At 44.9% G+C, this 18,639-nt stretch overlaps 1 protein-coding gene across 2 annotated transcripts; it reads left to right on the top strand.

Moving 5' to 3' along the window:
- Window positions 1-4,826: 4,826 nt before the first annotated feature.
- Window positions 4,827-14,239, top strand: UNC119B (unc-119 homolog B (C. elegans)). 2 transcript variants are annotated; one of them, XM_008569349.1, is made up of 5 exons: window positions 4,827-5,080; window positions 7,781-7,894; window positions 10,758-10,869; window positions 11,000-11,118; window positions 13,064-14,239. In XM_008569349.1, exons 1-5 carry the CDS (start codon window positions 4,837-4,839, stop codon window positions 13,174-13,176), a joined length of 702 nt encoding a protein of 233 aa, XP_008567571.1. In that variant the 5' UTR covers window positions 4,827-4,836; the 3' UTR covers window positions 13,177-14,239. The 2 variants fall into 2 exon arrangements, with proteins under 2 accessions (XP_008567571.1, XP_008567570.1); XM_008569348.1 differs by having other exon boundaries at window positions 11,000-11,172.
- Window positions 14,240-18,639: the final 4,400 nt, after the last annotated feature.

Here is an 18,639-nt window from a genome sequence, read left to right as displayed (position 1 = left end):
GACTGATACAAGGATATATATATATATATATATGTATATATATATATATATATACATACAAATATACTTTCAAAAATTATATGGAGCGCAAAACGAAAGATTATTTTCATCCTTAACCCTCTAATTCCAAAAGGATAATAGAGGTGACAGTCTGGTGTGTATCTTTCATTTTGTATGTACAATGGTACTTCAAAAAGTTTGTGAAAAAATAAAAGATAATATGGGGCTGGCCGGTTCGCTCAGTTGGTTAGCATGGTGCTGATAACACCAAGATCAAGGGTTCAGATCCCCGTACAGGCCAGCCACCAAAAAAAAAGAAAAAGACAATATGCATCTTTCCATGAACTTTTTGAAGTACCCTTGTATTTACATATATATGTCCATATATAATCTTTTTAAACAAATGGGTTCATACTATACATGCCATTCTGCACCTTTCTTTTTTACTTAATATGTTTTAGAGAGTTTATACACATAAATAGCTTAGTTCATAGAGATTTTCCTCAATCTCAAGGGCTGCACAGTATCTTATGGTTAGAATAATTTATTTTACCAATCTCCTGATGAACATTAAGATAGTGCTCATTTTATTGCTGGTACAAACTGCCTAAATGAATGGGCTTGCACATACATCTTTCTGCATATATGCAAATGTTTCTTTAGAATTTCTTTAAGGAGGGGCCGGCCCGGTGGCGCACTGCTACAGTGCGCCGCTTGGGAAGTGCAGCGGCTCTCCCGCCGAGGGTTCGGATCCCACATACAGACCGGCCGCTCACTGGCTGAGCGAGGAGCGGGGGCAACGCCGAGGGTTGCGATCCCGTTGCCGGTCCCGGTCCGGTACGGGCGCGACACTGAGGGTTGCGATCCGTTGCCGGACACGAAAAAAGACAAAAAGGAAAAAAATAAAAAGAATTTCTTTAAGGAATTACAGGATCAAATGATGTATGCGTTTAAAATTTTGAAAGTACAGGGGCCTTTGCGATCCGTTGCCGGACACGAAAAAAGACAAAAAGGAAAAAAAAAAAAAAAGAATTTCTTTAAGGAATTACAGGATCAAATGATGTATGCGTTTAAAATTTTGAAAGTACAGGGGCCTGCCTGTGGCTCACTCGGTAGAGTACGGTGCTGATAACACCAAGGCCATGGGTTCAGATCCCAGATAGGGATGGCCGGTTCACTCACTGGGTGATTGTGGTGCTGACAACACCAAATCAAGGGTTAAGATCCCCTTACCGGTCATCTTTTATAAAAAAAAAATAATAATAAATAAATAAATAAAATTTTGAAAGTACTGCCATCCACAAGGTTATATGAATTTTGTGCTATATGATTTTGAAATACTTTTTTGGAAACAAGTGAGATATAAATAATAAATTAATGCTTTTTAAAAACAGCCCCCAGCCAGGGAGTGAAGTGAGTTGGATATTAGGGAAATTACCAGCTCTCAGTCCCAGACCACAAGGCATGCCTGTAATCCCAGCCATGACTTGCTGATTTGATGCATGCCGTCCTTAAGGAGGCAGCAGAAAGGAGGATTGAACTTCCCAGTCTTGGCAGAAAAAAAGCCCTCTGATGTCTTGCTTACTTTGGTTGCACCAGCTCTGGGCCCCACCTGCCTGGCCTGATTTGAGGCAGACTGCCTGGCTACTCTAGGACTGCCTTGTGAAACAGCCATCGTCACATCTCTACCGGGAGGAAAACAACCAGCTGGAGAGACTCACAGAACACCAAGCTGGGGTGGAAGGGAGGCTAGCTCCAGGCTTCCCCTGTCTAGCCCAGGGAAACTTTGGAGGGTACTCCTTAATGCAGTAATGCTCTATTTTCCTTCTTCCCCCAAACAGTGTATTAGTATATGTAATTTTCAAAAAACATTTAGAAAGAGCCTTTTAACATACCTTAGGAAAACTTGGTAAGGAAAGGCATATTGTAGGTTACAGCCCTAATTTTTCCTACCCCTTTTAAAAATGAAATTTCGTATATATGTACTGTTTTTCTTTTTCTGTTTCCTAGTCTCCTAAAGATGTAGTCTATTTTTTTTTTTTTTTTTTTAAAGATGACTGGTAAGGGGATCTTAACCCTTGACTTGGTGTTGTCAGCAACACTCTCTCCCAAGTGAGCAAACCAGCCATCCCTATATAGGGATCCGAACCCATGGCTTTGGTGTTAGCATCACGCTCTCCCAAGTGAGCCACAGGCCGGCCCTGTAGTCTATTCCTTTTAACCATACTTCACAGGTAGTGACCAGAGAGAGTATAGGCCCTGATTTTCTCATATGGCAGTATTTATATTTTTAAAAACAGAAGTTGATCGAGTTTGAGGTTGCTTTTAAATTTTAAGAGAAGATAAGGCTACGTTGGCATAGAGTCTGCCTTACAGATACAGATCCTAAGGTATTTTCTTTTTTAAAAAGTATAGAAGCAGAGGGCCAGCCCGTGGCTCACTTGGGAGAGTGTGGTGCTGATAACACCAAGGCCACACGTTCGGATCCCTATATATGGATGGCCAGTTAGCTCACTTAGGAGAGTGTGGTGCTGACAAGACCAAGTCAACGGTTAAGATCCCCTTACCGGTCATTTAAAAAAAAAAAAAAAGTATACAATCAGACCATGATCATATGTTTGTGGCAAAACACTACAGAAGTAGCTCTAAATACTGTCAAAAGTAAACATATTCCCTTTAGCCCCTTCCAATAACTCTCCTCCCCAGAGGTAATCAAGGTTAACATTTTAATGTATATCCAGATCTCTTTACAATTACAAATACACATCTATATATTCATACACCTTTTTATTTTAAACAAATGGGATTCTTTGCCTCGCCCCCCCATATATCTTTGAGATCTTTCCATACTAGTATATATAGATGGATCTCATTCTTTTAACAGCTGTGTAATATGAATGGATACAGCTGTAATTTATTTTAATTTCTCAATGTTACAAATGGTCCTGCAGTAAACATCTTTGTGCATACATGCAGGCTAAATTCCTGGATGTGAATTTGCAGGTAAAGGGGTTAATACATTTGTCATCATCCCTAGAAAAAAACTCCCAGGGTTCAGGTAACTGTAATCCTGGTGCTCTGAGAACAAAGGTTAAGTGAGCAACTGTGTGGGAAATGGCTGCATGCTAAACCACCCTCTCAGCAATTCATAATCAAGTAGCATATTAAAGTTCTGGAAAAATTTCAGTAGCTACTCAACTGTTGAGCGGGTTAAAAGAATTGTTTGCAAAAGGAAAGATGTTAATTTTTTTTACACATTTATTAAAATCTCTATAAGCTGTTTGGTGAGTGCCACCAGATGCTAATTTCTCAAAGACAGTACAGCATTTAGGTAGAAACTTGGCCACATACTGTTCCACCCAGGTGGGGTCTGGTTTGGACTTTATCTGGGAACCAGGAGAGGCCTGCCAGCCCCTCCCAAGCCCCTCACATCAAGTGAGGGGGACCCAGCAAGGCCTGGCATAAATCAGGTCTTGAGATTATGGGGGGAGGGATAGAACTTCACTGTGGCCTATGTCTGGCTGAGAGGTGACATCAGACCTAGCAGACACCCTTTGCAACAGTCAGGGCCAAGTCTTCAACATGTATGTCCAGAATGTCTAGAGAAGGAGCCCCTTGGGGGGGTTTAAGAGGACAGCCTTTTCCTCACCCACCTCCTTCATTAGTGAAACTATGGTTAACTTCCAAGGTGCAGTGCAGATGTCACCTCAGTGTAACCTCTCCCCAATTCCCCAGACCCTCACAGCTCTGTCAGAATAAGCCACTCCTGTGTAATCTTGTCACACCTTTGCTGCACCTCTTTAGCAGTCAGCTGAGTCTATTTCGTTTTCCAGTTCATACTTACCTGGTCTGTCAAGAGGAAGGGTCTCATAATGAATGGTGTACTTCACTGTGTTCCCCAACAAAGAGGGAGCTCTTCCATAGTGGAGAACTGTTCATTCATTCATTCACTAACTAATTCGTCGTTGAGCACCTACTATGTGTCAGGCATCAGCTAAAGTGCGGGGGATACAGTGGTGAATAAGGGAGACCTAATCTCTGCCCTCATTCTTATTTCCTGTAATCTAGCCCAATGTCTAGCCCAAGGCCTGGCACAGTTGGGCTTATGATATGTCTAGCCCAAGGCCTGGCACAGTTGGGCTTATGATGACAATCTAATTAGAAAGTTTGTCTTGAAGCTGCCTTTGCAGAGAAGACTTTTTTTTTTTTTCTAAAAGATGGTCAGTAAGGGGATCTTAATCCTTGACTTGGTGTTGTCAGCACCAGCTCCTCAAGTGAGCCAACTGGCCATCCCTGTGTAGGGATTGAAACCCCTGGCCTTGGTGTTATCAGCATCACACTCTCCCAAGTGAGCCACTGGCCGGCCCTAGAAAACACTGTTTTAAGTTACATTCTATGCTAAAGATATTAATAAACATTTTCTCACGTTGCCTTGTCCACAGTTTATATGACAGATATTAATTTGACCGTAAGATATAAGCTTTAAAATATTTGAGGTATGGGTGGGAGGGAGGAGAGGGAGGAGGGAGGGAGGTTTTGGTAATGGGCCACAATAATCACCACATTGTATATCGACAAAATAAAATTAAAAAAATAAAACCCTTTCAAAATAGTAAAAAAAAAAAAAAATTGAAGTAACCTCGGGGTCCTGATGGAGAGTGTGGGGGTACCAAAGTCCCAGCCACCCCTCGGACCCCCCACCTTGCTGCACCGAAGTTGGCTCAAGAGCCGAGCACCGCCCCCGCAGGCCCCGCCCCTGCCAGGTGCCTCCGGCCCGGCCCCCGCTCTCCATAGTTACGGCGCTGTGGAGGCGGCGGCCATCTTGGCGGCGGAGCGATGAGCGGGTCGAACCCGAGGGCCGGGGCTGCGGGGTCTGCATCCGGACCTGGGGGGCTGGTGGCTAGCAAGGAGGAGAAGAAGAAGGCGGGCGGCGGCGTTCTGAACCGGCTCAAGGCGCGGCGGCAGGCGCCCCACCACGCGGCCGATGACGGCATCGGGGCAGTGGTCACGGAGCAAGAGCTGCTGGCGCTGGACACCATCCGGCCCGAGCACGTCCTGCGCCTCAGTCGGGTCACGGAGAGTGAGTGCTGGGCTGGCCGCGCCCTCCCCTCGCGCCGGGCCCCGGGCCTCTGTAGCCTTCAGAAGATCCGGCGCTCGCCTGGCGCGGGGTCCACCCAGGCCCCCTTGGCCGGTCAGGCCGCGCTTCCCACCGCTCCGCCGGCCCAGGTCTGCCCTCGCCACTCTCACTAGGCCTGGTGGGGAAGGGGTTCTCCTTGGGCTTGACTGTATTCCCCTGAGTCCGGCCACGTCAGGCTTCCCCTTGCCCGCCGAGGCCGGGCCGTGCCCCACCTCTGCTGGAACTGTTTGTGGGGGGGCCCCGTTCGTCTGAGCCAGCGGAGGCCGCTGTCTCCTAGTAAATGAGCCCCTCTCAGCCTAGACCCCCCCCCCCCCCTGTGAGGTACCCGCTCAGCCAGGCCCCCCGCAACCGGTCTACCCCAAGCTTCCGCAGGCCTCTGCCATGCCAGAGCGCCTATCTACTTTCTCTGCATTTCCCTCCGCTCCGGCCCCTCCCCTATTCTACCTTGGCTCCCCTCCCCGTTTTGGTCCCAAGCGTTGCCCCTTTGTGTGCAGGTGGACTCTTCCTTCCTCAAAACACATGACCGTGGCATTTCGCGCACATTTAAAACTGTGCCACATTAAAAAAAAATAAAGTTTCAATTTATGTACGAACTCCGACATGTGAATCCTGTTTTTGACATTTGTTCTAGTGAATTAAGAATTATGTCAGAGTTTCAGAAATGTTTTTTATATAAAAGGCAACTATTCTAAGCCTTTTCATTGATATATAGAAGGGTGGGAAGAAGTATATTGCCCATTCCCTGTCCTGGATGATCTCCTTTTTCTTTTCTCTGCCGAGCCTAGCCCTGACTTGACAGCCTTTCTTTTGCTGCTTTTTTCCCCCCAGGACTTTGTAGTCACCTGGTTGGGCCTGGCTTTCTCTGCCCATCCCCCTGCCCTGCACACTTTTAACTCTGCAGAAGCAGCCCCTTTATGGATTGAAGGCTGCTGTGGTGTTGCCTGTTGAATTGCTTTAGTAGTCAGACCAGGCTGCTCATGTGTACCTCAGGTTGCTAGTGACAGCTCCAGCATTTGGGGGATGGGAGTTTGGGGGAGGTGGGCCTTGGTTCAGCCTGTGTGAAAGGAATTCCCATTTCCTAAAATACTTTTAATTTGATTCTGTATATTTTGATGTCCCCATTTTACATTACTGTTCGGGTTGGGACTGCACTTTGCCTGCCTGAATGTGTCTTCAGACAGTATTACCACTCATTTTCACTGAAATATTGTGAAAAAGCTGCTTCTGTTCTGACCCAGTTTTATTTGGGGCTTTGAAAGTACAGAAACGCTCAGCCCCTGACCTCTGTAACCTCATCTCTCTCCTGATATCAAGGGTGAGTTAGGCCGTTCTAATGCCTGCTCCTAAGCATCATTCTCAGTGGGCACTCGGGTCCCGTATGGGGTATTGGGAGTGGTGCCATTACCCAAACTCACCTCTGCAGCTTGGAGAAAGCCACAGATCTGAGCTTGGTGACCTATGGATTTTGTTACTCTTCCTAATGTCTTGTCTGTTCCGTTCAGCAGGTTATTTATTGAGTACCTTCTAAAGGTGCAGAACCAATGTCAGCCTTTTTTGGAGTTACAGAATAATCGGTAGCTCTCATGTTTGCCATTTTACTGCAGAGACAGATTGTAGAACATGAAACAACTAACACAAGCAAGCAATATAAGTTAAAGTGTCAAAATGAATTGTGGAGAAGATGCCATCAGGAGTCATCATAGAAAGAAAGAAATGAAATTTTCTGTGATCGGTACTATTTTGATTAGCTGCTCAGGTTGTTGTAGGCTGTGCTTCATTTTGCCCTGATGCTCTCACTGGCAAATTTATCCTACTGCCTGTGTATGTATGGCCCACTATGTGATTGTGTACCACCCATAAACTAAGAATGGCTTTTACTTTTTTTTTTTTTGGTGGCAGGCTGGTACAGGAATCAGAACCCTTGACCCAGGTGTTATAACACCATATTCTAACCAGCTGAGCTAACTGGCTGGTCCCTTGTTTTTCCATTTTCAAATGGTTGAAAAAAAAATCAAAATAATATCTTGTGACAGGTGGTTATTATATAAATTCCATTTTTCAGTGTCCATAAATGCAGTTTTATTGGAATATAGCCACACTCATTCATTTGTGTATTGTCTGTGGATGCTTTTGTGCTACAATGTCAGAGTTGAGTGCTTGTGACAAATCATGTGGCTGCAAAGCCTAATTTATTTATAACTTGGCCCTGTACAGAAAAGTTTGCTGATCCCTGCTTTCTCACACTCATGGTTGACAACCACTGTATTTATCCATTAGATCAGTATAAATTTTTAAAAATAGATTTGTAAAAAACATCCTGTCCTGTTATGACATCCAAGTTGATAGATAATGAAAGATTTGTTGGTATTTCCAAAGAAATCCTCTTTTGCTACCCCTGTTTCTAAAAGTATTATGATAATCTTTCATCCAAACTGAGACCCTGCCCTTTTTTTTCTTTTTTCGATTCCCTAATTTTGTCCACATACCTTTTGCTTATGACAACACAAGAGAAAGTTCTGGGGGGGTATCTTAAGTGAATTATGTAGGAAAAAAAATCTGAGTTTGCTTCAAAACTTGAAAATGAAATAAATGGTAGTTTTGGAGAATTATTTAATAGCGTTGGTTTCTTGCTCTCATTTTCAGATTATTTATGTAAACCTGAAGACAACATCTACAGTATTGACTTCACCCGCTTCAAAATTCGAGATCTGGAAACAGGGACAGTGCTTTTTGAGATTGCCAAACCTTGTGTTTCAGGTAGGCCTCAATGTCATAGTGACCACTTGACAGTTGGAGCAAAAGGTCTTAGAAACTCGAATATTTGTGTGCCTTTGCATCGTATTTCTTGGGCTCCTGTGTGTCCTCTTCCATGATCTCTTCCCCTGGCCTGGCCTATCAGGTGTGCTGGTTTGAAGCTGTGTTCGGAGGCTATTTGTTGAGTATCTATTCAGTGCTGGTCACTTTGTTCCATCTTTCTGCACATCAGCTTAGGCAATCCTCACACCACTGTTAGGAGTTATTATCCTCCCATTTTATAGAGAAGGAGCCGATGCCCAGAATCTCCAAGAGACACTTTCCTAAGGTCCTCTGCTCTTTCATCTTATTGTATTGCCTCCAATTAGAAAAGGAATCCTTGAAATTAAATTATAACAAGAAGAACTCACTTGAGCCTTGAGTCCTCTGGAAGGGTGATACTGAAGATCCAGGCTATACCATGAGGCAGTTTCACCCCAGTCTTCTCAATCTCCGTTAAAAAGTGCCTTGGATTTCCCAGTAAGTCCTAGTTTGGATTTAATCTCCACCCTTTTCTGAAGGAACGGATTTTATGAACTCATCTATTCAAGATTCCTTAAATTAGCCTTGAATAGTGTCTTCCTGTGCTGGTGAGGTGGTTCCAAGATGATTCATTTCTGACCAGGGGACCACACAAGTCTTTGGAGCACATCATTGGAGATTTAGCGCCCCCTGGAGTTAGTCATTTGTTAGAACATGGGTACGGATACCCTTTATAGTATATAAACTGTGGTCTGTAAGAATAACTTTTCTCATCTATTTGCTATTCAGAAAGAGCCTGCAAATTTGGTAGAACAGGTATTAGTATCCCAGAGAAGTCAAAAGACCATCCTGCGAAAGTCTCAGGTTGGGTTAATTATAAAGCCCAGGACATCATAGTCTAGTACTGCCCAAGGTGCCTAAAGGCTCAAGTTTGTGGTTACTTATATTGGGACAGTCAGTCAGGGCCATCCAGTTTCCTGGGTCTGTGATGTTCTCATCTCTAAGCTACACGTCCCAGTACTTAGGACGTTTCAAGGACCTCAGGGCTACTACAGGTATGTGGATTTGGATTAGACAGCGCAGAGTAGTCATTTCAGTATAAAACTGAACTGTCTCAGGAAGGTCAGCTGCAGATAGTATAAAGTATCTTGATTTTCTTTTTTTTTTTTTCTTTTTTTAAAAGATCACCAGTAAGGGGATCTCAGCCCTTGGCTTGGTGTTGTCAGCACCACGTTTTTTTTTAAAAAGATCCCCAGTAAGGGGATCTCAGCCCTTGGCTTGGTGTTGTCAGCACCACGTTTTTTTTTAAAAAGATCCCCAGTAAGGGGATCTCAGCCCTTGGCTTGGTGTTGTCAGCACCACGTTTTTTTTTAAAAAGATCCCCAGTAAGGGGATCTCAGCCCTTGGCTTGGTGTTGTCAGCACCACGCTCCGCCAGTGAGCAAACCAGCCATCCCTATATGGGATCCGAACCCGTGGCCTTGGTGTTATCAGCACTGCACTCTACCGAGTGAGCCACGGGCCGGCCCTAGTATCTTGATTTTCGATCTCACCAGTCTTTACACTTAAGCGTCTTGATTCAGTTAGAATATCCTCACACTGAATCAGTACCTTCCTGTAGCACTTGTTCTTAGGAATTCAGATTCCTTCCCCTGAGAAGGTTTGGTGTGACTCTCTTGGAATCGCATGGTTGGAGCCAGGGCTTTAGAGTCTCTGGCTATGAACCCCTATTCAGTCTGGTTACCCAGTTGCTCTTGGACTTGTCACAGGCAAAAATGTTTGATACTGAGAAAGACTTCTCCATGTAGTACCCATGTTCAGCCTAGACCTGAAGAAGATATCCTTATTGGGCATTGGAGGGTACTAACTCCATGTTCATATTAGAAGGATTCTCTGATTTATTTTAGAAATCTTTTGTCTTCTAGGTTCAGGAATGGACTATACCAAAGACTAGCATTAACCTTGTAGGGGCTCCACACATTGGTTTATTGCCCTTCTGCTTTACTCTTTCCCAGGTGTTCAGAGGGTTTGTCCTGGAATAGACATCAGTCTGAGGAAGTACAGTACTCTAAGGCTGTAGGTCAGTGTCTTCCATTTAAACAACAAAATTTCTTCTAGTGGTTTGTCTTTGCCCCTGTCAGAAGTTTTTGTATCTCTGAAGGAAGTTTTTGAATAGTTTCAACTTTTGTAGCCTTGTGCCTTTGGTTAGTGGCTAGCACTTCAACTTGGTCAAAACCAAACTTAGTCTGTATAATATGTACCATGTCAGGGGCCTATTACCCAGCTTATGTTTCAGGTTTCACAATTAAGATATGGCCCAAGCTTCCAAATTATATAAAAAGCAAGTAGCTTAGTGTTGAAGAATAGGGCTCAAGTTAGATGGACCTGGATTCAAATCCCTGTTCCCTCCATTTACTATTTGGGGGACTATGGACATGTTACTTAATCTCTCTGAACTTGAGCTTTCTGATCTGTAAAAAGGGTTATTAGAATTTTGGGCCGGCCCGTGGCTCACTCAGGAGAGTGCGGTGCTGATAACATCAAGGCCCCGGGTTCGGATCCCACATAGGGATGGCCGGTTCGCTCACTGGCTGAGCGTGGTGCTGACAACACCAAGTCAAGGGTTAAGATCCCCTTACTGGTCATCTTTTTAAAAAAAAAAAAGAATTCTATGAAGCATTTAGCACAGGGCCTGACATATAGTAAATATGCAGTAAATATTGGCCATCCCTACTGTTGGTGTTAGTTCTGTTCATTGGTTGTCATTGTGCTGTTTGGACTGGTGGTAGAACTCTTGAACTGATAGTGCCAAGATGGTGCACTTAAGATTCTGTGTGCTCTTTCAGACCAGGAGGAGGAGGAAGAGGAGGAAGGTGGAGATGTGGATATCAGTGCAGGGCGTTTCGTCCGCTATCAGTTCACACCAGCATTTCTCCGTCTCCGCACAGTCGGGGCTACGTGAGTACTATTATTTCCTGAGGGTAGAACATTCTGCTTGTTCACAGAGAAGAATGTTGTTGGTTGGGTCTTGGGTTGGCTTTAGAAGAGGGAGGAGGCACAGTAGGGCTCACAGAGATTTATTTTGCAGGGTGGAGTTCACAGTGGGAGACAAACCTGTGTCAAACTTCCGGATGATTGAACGGCACTATTTCCGGGAACGCTTGCTGAAAAACTTTGACTTTGGTTTCGGCTTCTGCATCCCCAACAGTAGGAACACTTGTGAACATATCTATGAATTTCCCCAGCTTTCTGAGGATGTCAGTATGTATTCCCTGACTCTTACAGCATTCTAGATTTTGGGGGCTAGAAGGAATGAACCTTGAAAGCCATTTGGTCCAATGCCCTTTTTAGTCACATGGCAATAGTGACATGATGGGTATTTGGTCATTTGACCTCAGGCTTCTCACTTCCTATTTCTCCTGTTTTTTGTTTCAAACTCCGACTCTGCCTATATGGGAGCATTGAAAGTTTTAATAATACGGGACATCCTTTTTAGATGCCAGCTGTGGGAAAGGGAGTGCCCGAGGGAGATAAGAGGAGGCCTGTTACAATCCCTCGGCCTGTGATCAGATGAAGCACTTCTCCTAGCCACTCTTAGTCATGGTTTTCTACTGAGTCCTGGTCATTGACCCTCCTCTTTTTCCTTGAACAGAGCTAGATTTGGTTAAGGCTAAATGGAATCAAAGGCCTGAGGACCTCCTTTGTCTCATTTTCTGCAAAAGGGAGGGTTGATTAGATAAACTGTTAGATCCAACAGGAACTAGGGAGCTGTTGGAGGTTTTGGAGCAGAAAGAGTGAGGTGATAGAAGCACTGTCTTAGGAGAGTAGTCCTGCAGTTACATGAAGTTGGAACTGAAGAAGGCACTAGAGGGAGAAGGCCACTGTGTGGCCCAGGTGAGGGAAGATATGGACTGTACTATAGAGAGAGAAAACAGGCTGTGTCAGTTTCTGTGACTTTGGCCTAGCTATCTCAGGTTAACATCATCTTTTAGTAATTAGGGAAGATTGCTTTAGAACATTTATGAAGACGTGAGTGGAGTCCTGTGAAGAGTGGTGGGCTTTAGTTGTGTTATGGAGAAGGATCCACATATGCCACCTGGTTTTCTCAGAATCCCAAGTCCTTAAAGATTGCTATAATCTGAAAACTGGCTACTTCTTAACTCATGTGGCAGTGCTGTTCCCAGGTGAAATGAGGATTGCTGAGATGTGGGGCAGGATGTTCATGACAACGTCTGATTCTGGCTTGAACCTCTCTCCACGCTGGGCCAGAATATGTAGATACTTACAAGAAGAGATTATGTATAGCATACAAGTTTTGCCCATGAAGCCAAGTAAGCTAAAAGAGTTTGGGGGTCAGTATTCTGGATATAAACCAAATTGCTTTGGCCTGAGTGGGTTCAAAGAACTTTAAAAAATCGGTTTTACCCTTTGAGAACTATGGTAAGCAATAGCATTTGCTCCAGAAGACTCAAAATGTCATTTAATTATTAACTCCAAATTGATTAGAGGTAGTGACTGTTACTTATCTTTACTCTCCAGTATGGTTAAAGAGGTCTGGGCAATTGCCTGAACAAACAGAAGAGATAAATCTAGACCCCAAGCCAAGCAGACCTATTTCTATATCACTTGTGAGTTAATGCCTGAGCCATCTCTGAGGAAGGCTCCTTGCCCTTTCCCCCTGCACTTGTCCACACCTAGGATTCCTTGTTGTCAGGTACACGGAGGCACAGCTTTCTAAGTTTGGATTAGAATGTGTAGAGGTGGGCGCAGACCAGAAGCCAGGGCTTGCTTTGGTCAGATGAGAGCACTGAGTAAATAAGCTACTGGGTCTACGTTGGCAAAAGGGTGAGCACATTTCCTTGGGGTGCTGACTGTAAGAAGCCAGGCTGCAGATGACCTGGGAGGACCTTGTCAGGGAGTTGATTGCATCCTTATGTTGAAGTGATTATCGTGTTCTGTTTGGGGCCTCTGTGGTCTCAGCAGCTTCTAGGGCTGGCTCCCTCTATTCTGACCTCATTATTCTGTCATAGTATATTCACATTTTCCAGAAGTACTGGCTTATGAATTTTGGGGGGGATACTAACTTTTTTCCACCTAGCCTGTGGGGCAGACTCACATATAACTCTGCTTTTTTCCTTTCCCTGACTTGCAGTTCGTCTGATGATTGAAAATCCTTATGAGACCCGCTCTGACAGCTTCTACTTTGTTGACAACAAGCTGATAATGCACAACAAGGCTGATTATGCCTATAATGGAGGCCAGTAACTGCTGCAAGAGTGGACAGGGGAGGTGCTTTGCTGTGACCACATAGTCCTGGCACACGGAGGTGATTGAAGCTGCTGTTTGTCAACACATACCTGGAATCTGGCCCCAGGAAGCCAGGGCTGGGGTGGAAGTGTCCTGTGCTCCAAGGGAGGTACCAAACAGTGCTGTGTTTTCTTCCCTGGTATTTTTTCTTCCCTTTCTCCCCCTGCCCCTTAGGTCGCAGAAGTACTATAGTAAAGTAAAAGATTAGGATAGGGTTTTTGGAATCCAGATAAAAAGAAAAGTTATTTTCATGTAGTTCTAGCTGTCTACTGGTTGTCCTGACAAGCTTCGATCTCTTCGGGCATAGCTGTGCCAGGTGAGAAGGCTCTGGCCAGGCCCATGTGCAGGTTAGTAGCTCTCCTTGAGGTTCCTGGGTGCTGTGAGAACTTTAAAGGTAGGCCTCTTCCAGGCAATTCCTCCTCTCACTTCTGGTGTTGCCATCAGCACAGTCTGTCCTCAGCCTATGCTTAGTCTTAAACCAACTGGAAGAAATTTGAAGTGGTGGAGGTCAGGGGTGGTACCTAGAGTGGAGTTACCAGGGATGGGGGATGCTGTCAAACTGAAAGATCCATTTTGTGGAGAGGACTGCTGATCTGTCTGACTTCCAGGATCCTCAGCGAGTCCTCCTGAGCATGGACTGAGGTTTCAGCCTGGCAGTGCCTTTTTGTGCTCATTTTGGAGGACAGATGAGCTTGCTCTGCTTCTCCTGGCTCCTAACTTTGAGTATCTCCTGAGATAGAATGTGTCGGTTTTGCTCATGGAACAGTAGTATCTCTTGAGGTCAGAGCAGGCCTTGTCATATTTTGTTTATTTCCGGACTTCTTTTTGTGAGGTTTTATAAAATGTCAGCAGTGTTCCCAGCATATGTGATGTGTGGTTAGACTACTGATAATATTCATCAGGCTCCCAGGGCTAATCTGACTCATGCTAGGGAAGGTATAGTTACAAACTAGCAGCTTCTTTAAAGGAAAGATCTGATTTTCTCTACATAGCAGCCTGGCTTTTGATGAGGATCTGCCTCTGAAACTTTTTTTTTTTAAAGATGACCGGTAAGGGGATCTTAACCCTTGACTTGGTGTTGTCAGCACCACGCTCAGCCAGTGAGCGAACCGGCCATCCCTATATGGGATCCGAACCCGGGGCCTTGGTGTTATCAGCACCGCACTCTCCCGAGTGAGCCACGGGCCGGCCCTGCCTCTGAAACTTTTTGTAGATTCCTTATGTAGGAGGGTTTTCCTGTCTGCCTTTCTACTGAAGTAGTTTCTGGAATTATCCTGGCAAGTCAGACTTAAGTAATGCATATTCTGATCCTTCAAGCTGCTAGTTGGAATTGTTTTGGGTGTTTGGCAAGGGCAAATTAGGCTGAAGTGGATTGTCAGTGTGATGTGCTCTCAAGAAAGCTCCCTTGCACATCCTGTGGGCTACTGTTGTCTTCAGACTCTTATTGGACAGACTCTCACCTTCTCAGTTCCCTGCGGTTGTCTGTGTGGATGGCTTTAGGTGCTCAGCCCAGACTTTAGTACCAGTGTCCATTTAGCATTGATGAAAGGTGTCAGTAGGAAGGGCCCAGGTGTGTGAGGCATCACAGTACCTGTCACAGGATTGCTTTGTTCCAGGATGCTTGGGAAAAAGGCCATGTGGGGCCAGTAAAGAAGGGCCAGCACTTTGCCACAGAAGTCCTTGTGCATTCGCCAAATAGTTTTGCTCCCTGTTTGAATTCTAGAGAGTGAGTGGCCTTGAACCTTGGCCCAGTGTGCTGTGCCAGGCCAGAGTGTCGGCGATGCCATATGTTGGAGGCCTTCTCACTGAGAAAGCCCTAGGATACCCTTGTGTGATGGTACTGGTTTCAACCACTGAGGGAAGGAAGAGACTATGCACCTTGCAGAGTGGGTTCCTCATCACCAGACCAGGCGAATCTCAGAACTGGAGTCAACTACAAATTCAGGTGCCTTAAGTGTGGCTCTGTCCCATATGCTGCTGGGGAAAGCTGCATTGCCATCGTCCCCTCCTCCTCATCTGCGGGCAGACATCAGCGCTGTCTCCTTACCTTCTGTTTCTCATTGTGGCTTCTCTAATGGGATTTGCATGTTTCTGTCAAGCTTTAGAAACATTCCTTCTCTCTGATAGAAGCCCAATTGGGAGAATTTCTACTATTTGATATTTAAACATTATCCAGGATGTGTTTTCCAGAGCTGCCCAGAGCTCTGCTCAATGGAGTATGTTTGGAAATGTGCCCCAGGATAGACTATATCTTGTACACTAGTGTGCTATCTCTTATCTGCAGTGTTGACTTTTGCTAGGAAGAGGACCCGGAGGATGGGGGAGGTACTCTGGCTTGAGCAGTGCGGTATCCTCTTCCCTGTCAGTTTGCCTTAGTTTCACTGGAGACCATTCTAAGGCCAAGTGCTTAATCTGTGCCCAGGAGGACAGGGATTTGCCATCCTCCAACCCTGAAGATATGATGTTCTATATCTGGGGCTCAGGATTCCTGTGTCTAGCTGCTCAGGAAATCTTGAGAAGCATTACTACTCTGGAGTGTTAACTGGGATGAGTTTGAAATTCAAGCTTTTGTACCTGAATTGAGGAGAGAATTGGAAATCATACTTTCTCTGAAAGTAATTGAACCAATCAGAAGATGAATCAGGAGGCTGTATTATTAAGGGATGTAGTCTCCTGATAGCACTTGTCTTGTGGCTGATACAATGGGAGGGGAAAAAAAAAAACAACTACCTGCATGGGGAGACCAGGCCCTCTGTTAAGAGCTGGCATCTGAGAGGTAGCTCCTAGGGGGAACACATTCCAGCAGACTCTCAGGCCCACCTGGTACCACGGGGCCTGCTGCCTTCACCTCTTCCTCTCCTGTATTGTCCCTGTCCCTCTGCCTTGGAATCTCCTGGAGAGAGCCTTTCTTTTCCTGTGAAGCCTTTGGACTAAGATGCCCAGCTAGCTTCTCTGAAGAAGATCCTGTTTTATTTTGTTCTGTGTTCTAAAGGGTTCTGTGTTCTGTTTTGTTCTGTGTTCTAAACAGAGGAAAAAACTAAAAGTACTTTTGGGCCAAAGTAGGCTGTTGTTTCCTTACGTATTAGCTCAAAGCTGGCTTGCAGAGAAAACATTTTTCAGGGTCATGTACTTCCTGAAGACACCAGTCTTTGGGCCATCTGATTGCCAATACATAAGGACACTGATTTGGGGATGTTTGGGGCTAACTATAGATTGGTGATTCTTGAAATGGCAGCGATTGGGCAATCTTCAACTTATTTTTTCACTTGAAGTGGAACTCATTTCTGGAGCAGATTTAATAGACTGTGTCTAATGTACAAATTGGATGAATTCTGCCTTAATGTGTCCTGACACCCCTGGTAGGCTCTCAGGGTACTCTTTTTTCTCTGTGAAGTCATATTCTTTTGGTTGCCAATGTCAACATGACATCAGAGTGGTTTGGGGATGGGGATAGCCTGTTCTAAAAATCACAGCACAGATTCCTTTCCAGTGCACAAGGATTCCTGCTGCAGAGAATGCTGCTGTACCTTGTATAGGAGCCTAATCACTGAACCATCATGTTACTTACATTCCATGTCACAGAACATCTTAGCCACAAGAAGGATCTGGTGGAGGTGGATTTACCTGTTGTTTTGCAAAGGATCATGTAAAGTTATTGAATTTGTGAAAGTCTATTTTTTTCCCTGTAAATCTATTTTTCACAGAATATAAGAAACATCAATGACCTGATCTGTCCTTCCTCCTCTTTTCCACTTCACCCAGGATCCTCATTCCAGTTTGTATTGTCTTTGTGTCCAGAGTAAACTAGGTGACTTATTTGTATAAAATGTTATTTTGCCGCAAGAAACAGTAATAAAAGAAACATTTTCACAGTAGGTCTCCCCTGTCTTGTCTCCTGACTGGGCCCCTTGTGTTGCTGGGGGGAGCAGGGGTGGGGTGAGGGTGGGCTCCAAGTTTCTCTTACCTTGGCTATTACATGGCCTTTCAGTAAATAGTTTAACGAGCATAGCTGATTTATAGGGTGACTGGGAAACAGTATTGTGCTTTAGGTTTAATGTTTTTGCTTTATATTTTGCCACTTACCTCCGTGTTTTATTTTTTTATTTTTATTTTTTAAAAGATGACCGGTAAGGGGATCTTAACCCTTGACTTGGTGTTGTCAGCACCACGCTCACCCAAACCGGCCATCCCTATATGGGATCCGAACCCGTGGCCTTCGTGTTATCAGCACCGCACTCTCCCGAGTGAGCCACGGGCCGGCCCTACCTCCGTGTTTTAAAGGTAGGCTTATTAAAGTATAATTTAAGAGTATAATTTGATGCATTTTGACAAATTTATACAGTCTTATTACCCTCATCACAATCATGATATGGGACATTTCATCACACCTACTCAGAAAGTTCCCTTGAGTTCCTTTTGTTTGTGGCCAGTTCCTCCTCTGCCCCAGCCTCTTGCAAACACTATCCAATTCATGGAAAGCTTGTATACTTTTAGTATAAAACTTTCATCCATATTTCTGGTCACAATACAGTTTTAAAATAAGAGTCTGGGTTAGATGGTCTGTGGCACCTGAAATAATCCTGCTTTTTCCTCTTTTCTTCCACCCAGCGCTGGTACCAAGGTGGGATACCTGAAAGGTGAAGGAGACTTCAGAGGATTTGCCAAAGACAGTCAGTCATTTGATTTTAGAGTACTATAGATTGAGAAGCTTTCCTTTAAGTGAACTTTTTTTTACTCGTGGCTGGTTGGCATGGGGATCTGAATCCTTGACCTTGGTGTTATAACAATAACACAGTGCTCTAACCAATTAAAATAACCAGCCAGCCTATTTTTTAAAATGAAGAGTAACATATTAAGGACTTTGCTGCATGTTTTGATTGTTCTTTAGGAAGCAGAGCAAGGTCTTGGAGGAAGACAGGTCAGTGCTGGGGACAGATACTTGGCTGGGTTATGGGGGAGAAAGGCAGCTGGTGGGATGTGTGGGTACCTGGGAGGCTGGGGCAGAGTCACACTTGTGCCGATGGGAGACCACTGTGGGGCAAGTGAAATCATCATAGTTTCTTGTGCAGGTTGAAGGCATGGTGTCCTGATGAGGATGCTAGGGATCAAATGCATGACATTAGGGGTCAGCACCCCTCCTCCTCCCAACAGGGCTCTGTCTCCCCATCCCCCAACTGGGAGTGAAACAGATAGCACTACAGTGGAACAGAGAAGCAGCAGCTCCGCCCCACCATCACAACCTCTGAAGGAAAGATCTCCCAATCCCATGGGCCTAAATATTAAGCACCAGTGCAAGACAAGGCCCTTGCCCCTCTTGGAGCGAACGGACTAGTGGGGGAGATGATAACTAAGATAATTTTAGGTGCGAAGTGCCGTGTGGAAAGCGTATGGGGGAGAAACACGGGCCTGGTGTGCTCAGGA

This window comes from Galeopterus variegatus, unplaced genomic scaffold (assembly GCF_000696425.1).
Source record: "Galeopterus variegatus unplaced genomic scaffold, G_variegatus-3.0.2 Scaffold487, whole genome shotgun sequence".
Classification (NCBI taxonomy): domain Eukaryota; kingdom Metazoa; phylum Chordata; class Mammalia; order Dermoptera; family Cynocephalidae; genus Galeopterus; species Galeopterus variegatus.
Note: the sequence above shows the minus strand (reverse complement) of the source record. Positions and strands in the feature narration are given on the sequence as shown.